General features: G+C 52.0%; 1 protein-coding gene across 1 annotated transcript; it reads left to right on the forward strand.

Annotated features, from left to right (window-relative positions):
• Positions 1 to 538: 538 nt before the first annotated feature.
• LOC136529834 (uncharacterized) lies at positions 539 to 3,149 on the forward strand. The gene is made up of 5 exons (XM_066522893.1): positions 539 to 671; positions 754 to 1,270; positions 1,340 to 1,538; positions 1,613 to 1,759; positions 1,845 to 3,149. The coding sequence occupies exons 1-5, from the start codon at positions 547 to 549 to the stop codon at positions 2,405 to 2,407; spliced, it is 1,551 nt and encodes a 516-aa protein (XP_066378990.1). The 5' UTR covers positions 539 to 546; the 3' UTR covers positions 2,408 to 3,149.
• Positions 3,150 to 6,272: the final 3,123 nt, after the last annotated feature.

A 6,272-nucleotide genomic window follows, 5' to 3' on the forward strand; every position in this document is an offset into this window, starting at 1 on the left:
CAAGATGGAGATCAAGGCCAGGATTGGAGAGCTATTCAACCTGGCCGATCCCAATTATGTTGCACTGAACGCCATTGAACACGCCTTCAAGCTGGCTCGCCCTCCCCCAAAGGTAAATGACGCCTCCTTTTAACTGTAAAGTCATGTTGTATCGAGGAAATAACTGTCTTTTCCTTCATTTTGTGTCTCAGTACGATGGCCGTGACCGGGCAGGAGTGTTTGTGTCGCCTCCCCCCGGTGTAGAGTGGCCGCAAGCTACTGGGCCAACCGCCCAGACCAGCGCCAGGACCGACGGAGTTCACTGGGCTGTACTCGAGACCGTAGAGGACGCCTCGACCAGAGCCGCCGGCAAGCGTCCGGCTGCCAGCAAACGTCGCCAAGCCATCATCTCCCAGTCGGACGATGAAGCAGAGGATGCGGACATCTTCCGGCTCGTCCCCCGAAAGAGGAGAAAGGCAGGTGGGGCCGTCGGAGCAGGGTGGCTCCTCTGTGCCTGCAGTGGTCACAGCACCGACCACAGCGACACAGAGCACAGACGAAGAGAACATGCCGCTTCATCCTCCGACGCCCGTACCGGAGGTTGGACAAGTCCCGGTGGAAACTGCCGAGCAAGCAGAGCAGGGGCGGTCGAGGAGGCGTTCCTTCGCCACATCCTTCCGCAAGTCAAAACTGTAAGTATATATATTTTTGATGTAAGCTTTGCATTTTGCAGTAGATGCTATTGTCTTCTGAATTTGTCTCTGAATGTATTAGATCCGCGTCCACCGAAAGCCCCGACCAGCTAGCTGGGTGCAGAACGTCCCCTCCAAAAACGGCGGGACAAACTGCTCAGCAACCGGCCGCGGAGGAGCCCATGGCAGGGACTCTGCCTGGGGCTCAGCAGGCGGACGACCAGACGCCAGTCCCCGAGCAGAATACAAGTGCTCCGAGCACAAACCCTGATGAGGCGGATACCACAGCGTCACGGGAGCTGGATCTAGCCGAGGAGCAGCAGCCAGAAGTTGCCCGAAACAAGGGTGCCAACGCGACGGCTCGTGGGAAAGCCGTGATGGTCGTGGAGTCTGCAAACTCCGGACCACCGCCTCCTCCCGAACTGGAGGCTGAAGAGGATGAAGTGGAAGAAGTCCTGGGCCGTCCCCAAGATAGACGACAACATGTATATGTGTCGCGCTATCGGAACGACGAATGGGTCATGCACGAGGAGATCCCAGAGGCCGAAGAAACCTTAAGAGTTGAACGAGCGGCCAAACGCCTGGTGACTGAAGTCCAGGTATATTTGGCTTTAATCCTTAAACTTGTTGTGTAGTCGAACTATCTGACGTAGCTTGTCTATATGCAGGACGTGATGAAAACTGCAAGGTACCGAAAAAGGTGCTTCGACCAGATAGAAGTAGTCATGAAGACCAATAAGGAGCTGACGGCTGAAGTGGAACGCCTACGGCGCCAACTTGAAGCCACCGACCAGGAGAGGACAAATCAAGAAGCACAGAACCAGAACCTGGTCGGGCAGCTCAAAAACACAGAGCAGGAGAAAACAGGTAAGTATTCACCGTATCATAGCAAGTGCAGGACTTGCGTTATTTTGTTCTTGACAGCAATAGCTGTAATGCAGGTTTAGAAGCTGAAGTGACCCGCCTCCAGGGGGAGAACAGACGCGCGCTTGCAGAATGTGGTCGCCTGAAGGAGGACAACGAGAAACTGGCACGCCGCCAGTCGGAACTCCAAGACCACACTAACAAAATGAAGGACGACCTGAAAAGTAAGCACTCCAGACCACCTTTTTCGTTCAATTGCCCACATTGCCTTGTCGTGTCATCATGTTTGATGTATTGTACTGTTTTCAGTTTTAAAAGTCAATGCCAAGAGGCACCTTGAGGCCGTGATCAAGGAGCGTGACGACTGGAAAGCACAATGCCTTAAGGCCGCCGAGGAGCGGGACACGTGGAGCAAGCGGTGCCAAGAAATGGCGACTGGCATTGTGCCCGTCCTCGACCTTATCGACCCGGCGCTCACAGAGGAAGAGCTAAGGACGCCTCAGCTCGGACTGGTCGAGAGATGCAAGCAAGCATGGGGATGGTTCCAAGACTTCGTGAAGGAGGCGGGTGAGTACACGGGTGCCCATGTGCTAAGCATGGTTCGTGCTCACTACCCCCTGATCGATCTCCAACGCTTGGAGGCTGGGTACCCGAAGGAGATAGACCCAGACCAGGCCGAAGAGCTTCGGACTACCCAGCTGGACTTGTCGTCAAAGATAATCGGCGATATTAACCTGTGCGGAGGTGGGACAGCACCTGTGCAGGGTATGCCATCGACAAGCCAGCTGGAAATGCCATCAGCTACAAGCCAACCAACAGAGCCTGCGGTCTCGACCAGCCAGGCACCGGTGAGGCCATCCCCTTCAGCTTGACTAGCTCCAGAGTCCCGGAGACTCGAGTAGGGTATCAGAGGCGGCGAGCAGTAAATGCCATGCGCCCCGACCAGCCAATGTAATAGGCTTAGAGCTGTAGAAGGGGGACATAGTTGTGTTATTGTAAACTTGGGCCTTTTCAGGCAAGCTTGTAATAACGTAACTGTATATCATTATAAGCTTGTTTGTTTTATACAAAACGTACTTTAAGCTTGAAATTTTGTGTTGGTGTAACTAAGTGGGAACGTGTTAACGTTCTGTTTAGTTGTACCGTTTTGCTTCGACACGTCATCCTGAAAAGTTTGTGCGGCCCTAGTCTGGCATGTGGTCGGAGTATGAGGTACTATGACCTGTGCACACGTGAACGCAGACAAGCCAAACCAGGGGGGACCTGCCGATCACCCGCAACGTAGAGAGCGGATCCCGTGCACGTGTTGGGAGAAACCGGAGACAGGGCCTGCTCCGAAAACCGTAGAAGGAGTGGTGGTCGGCTTGTACTGGCTTAAGTTACAATAACCATAAAATTTGGAGTGACACATTAGAGTGGTCGGAGAAATCATAGTTGCTTTAGTAAAGTAAATCGAAAACACAAGTAGAGTACATATCTCAGTAGTTAAGCATAGAAGCGTCTAAGCTTGTCGATGTGCCATGAGTTCGGTACGTCCGTGCCGTCTAGATGAGCTAACCTGTAAGACGTTGGACGTGTGACTTCCTTAATCATGAAGGGTCCCTCCCATGGGGATGCGAGTTTGTGGACACCAGCCTGGTTCGTCTTCCACTTCAAGACTAAGTCCCCGACCACGAAGAAACGTTCTTTAACGTTCTTGTTGTAGTACCTGTGCAAAACAGCAAGGTACTTGGCCGTGCGTACGCAAGAATCAAGCCTTTTCTCTTCTGCGCTGTTGACTTCTAGCTCCCGTACTTCGTCGACCTTGCCTTCGTCGAAGTTCTCTACCCGTGCTGATCGGAAAGCTATATCTGGTGGGAGGACCGCTTCGGCGCCGTAAACCATAAAGTACGGTGAGACTCCAGTGTTACGACTGGGCTGAGTTCGGAGGCCCCAGACAACGGCTGGTAACTCCTTGAGCCATCTTCCAGGAGCTTTATCATTTTCTCTGTACATCCTCTTTTTCAATGCGTCCAAGATCATGCCATTCGCCCGCTCGACTTGTCCATTAGCTCTAGGATGCGCCACCGAGACGTATTTTACAACTATGCTCCTTTCATCGCAGAAGTCCCAAAAAGCGTTCCCGGTGAACTGAGTACCCAGATCAGTAATGATGCTGTTGGGGATGCCGAAACGGTGGATGACCTGGTCGAGGAATGTGACGGCTTTTTCTGAGGATGCCTGTACCAGAGGCATGTATTCTATCCACTTAGAAAACTTATCAATTAGCACGAAGACGCATGTGAATTTCCCAGGAGCTGGTTTGAAAGGCCCGATCATGTCCAGTCCCCAGCATGCGAAGGGCCAAGAGGCTGGAATCGTCTGGATCTCATGTGCCGGTACATGTATTCTCTTGGAGAAGAACTGACAGCCTTCACAGCGGCGGACTAGCTTCTCTGCGTCGGCCACTGCTGACGGCCAATAGAACCCTGCTCGGAAAGCCTTACCGACCAGTGTTCTTGAGGCCGCGTGGTTGCCGCAGGAGCCAGAGTGAATTTGGTCTAGGAGATGCTTGCCTTCCTCCTGGGTTATGCACTTCATCAAGATTTCCTCCTTAGCGTTTTTGCGCCATAACTTGCCGTCGACGAGCAGATACTGCTTACTACGACGCATCAGGCGTTCATTTTCTGTTCGATCGATATAACCGCTACCGTCTGTTAAGTACTTGATGAAAGGTGTTCTCCAGTCTGGCTCATGAGTGGTCGGAAGCGGCTCGGTTGTGCTCGGCGCCGGAACCGTAGCCACTAATTGCTGGTCTGAGACTTTGTCGGTCGTTGAATCTTCGTCTTCAATGGAGGGCGTGAGCAGGTCTTGGACGAATACGCCATGTGGGATTTTGGCTCGGGATGATCCTAACTTTGACAACGCATCCGCTGCCTGGTTCTTGTCCCGGACCACGTGTATGTACTCGATGCCATAGAACCTGCCTTCCAGCTTTCTTATCGATTTGCAATATGCGTCCATCTTTTCACTGGTCGTGTCCCAGTCCTTGTTGAGTTGGTTGATGACCAAAGCCGAATCTCCGTAAACATAGAGACGTTTAACTCCAAGCTCAACCGCAATGCGTAGACCATGCAAGCATGCTTCATACTCGGCGGCATTATTAGATGCTGGGAAATAAATCCTGAGGACGTACCGGAGCTGCTCCTTGGATGGTGATATGAAAAGAATTCCTGCTCCCGCACCGTCAATGTTGAGAGAACCGTCAAAATACATCGTCCAATATTCGTCGGATCCCGGAGAAGCAGGCGTGCTTAAGTCTGTCCACTCGACGATGAAATCGACGAGTGCCTGAGACTTGATTGTAGTACGGCTTGCAAATTCCAATGAAAAGGGGCATAGCTCCATTGCCCATTTGACGATGCGCCCGTTCGCATCCTTATTGCGAATGATGTCCCCCAAAGGATACTCGGTCATGACCACCACACGATATCCGTCGAAGTAATGCCTCAACTTTCGGGATGTTATCAGTATGGCGTAGAGCAGTTTCTGAATCTGTGGGTACCTGGTCTTGGATTCGTTGAGTACCTCACTAATGAAATAGATTGGCCGCTGTACCTTGTAGGCGTGGCCCGGCTCGTCACGCTCGACCACCAATGTAGTGGAAACCACCCGATCGGTTGCCGCGATGTAAAGTAGGAGAGTTTCGTCTTCTCTGGGAGCAGTAAGTACCGGAGGTGACGTGAGGTATTGCTTCAGCTGCATGAAGGCAGCGTCTGCTTCCTCCGACCACTCGAACTTCTCGGACGCTTTGAGCAGTTTGAAGAACGGTAGTCCTTTTTCTCCTAATCTTGATATGAAACGGCTTAGAGCAGCCATGCAGCCGGTGAGCTTCTGGACATCCTTCACCTTTTTTGGGGGCTTCATGTCTAAGACAGCTTTGACTTTCTCCGGGTTAGGGCGTATGCCGTCGTAACTGACGACGTTGCCGAGCAGTATGCCAGACGGGACACCAAAGATGCACTTCTTTGGGTTTAATTTCCATTGGAACGTATTAAGGGCTGCGAAGGTGCGTTCCAGATTGTCAACAAGGGTATGTGCTTCCTTGGTTTTGACAACTACATCGTCGACGTAAGCCTCGACGAGGCCGTCTTTTATCTCATCGTTGAGGCAGGCCTGTATAGCGCGTTGGTAGGTAGCACCGGCGTTTTTGAGCCCGAACGACATAGTCGTGTAGCAGTAGGCGCCGAAAGGCGTGATGAAAGATGTCTTGATCTGGTCGTCCTTTTTGAGAGCGATCTGGTGATAACCAGAGTAGCAATCAAGAAAGGAAAGCAGCTCGCAACCGGCGGTTGAATCTACGACCTCGTCTATGCGAGGCAAACCAAAGGGGTCCTTAGGGCAGTGTTTGTTGAGATCAGTGTAATCAACGCACATTCTCCATTCATTATTCTTTTTGCGTACAAGAACCGGGTTGGCTAACCATTCCGGATGATACACTTCTTTGATAAATCCGGCTGCCAAAAGCCGTGTAACTTCTACCCTAATCGCCTCCTTTTTGTCGCGAGCGAACCGTCGTAGCTTCTGCTTGATTGGTTTGGCTTTGCTGTTGACATTCAAGGAGTGCTCAATCAAGTCCCGAGGTACACCGGGCATGTCGGAAGGTTTCCATGCAAACACATCCACGTTGCCCCTCAAGAACCTGACGAGCGCGTCTTCCTATTTGGGATCCAGGTCGGCCCCGATGAGGGCCGTTTT

Source organism: Miscanthus floridulus, chromosome 19 (assembly GCF_019320115.1).
Source record: "Miscanthus floridulus cultivar M001 chromosome 19, ASM1932011v1, whole genome shotgun sequence".
Lineage (NCBI taxonomy): Eukaryota > Viridiplantae > Streptophyta > Magnoliopsida > Poales > Poaceae > Miscanthus > Miscanthus floridulus.

Excerpts from the sequence above, each read along its gene's own strand:
- LOC136529834 (XM_066522893.1), top strand. The coding sequence starts at position 547 with ATGCCGCTTCATCCTCCGACGCCCGTACCGGAGGTTGGACAAGTCCCG. Across the intron at positions 672-753 it reads TCCTTCCGCAAGTCAAAACT|ATCCGCGTCCACCGAAAGCC; the intron begins GTAAGTATATAT and ends TGAATGTATTAG. Across the intron at positions 1,271-1,339 it reads GCCTGGTGACTGAAGTCCAG|GACGTGATGAAAACTGCAAG; the intron begins GTATATTTGGCT and ends GTCTATATGCAG.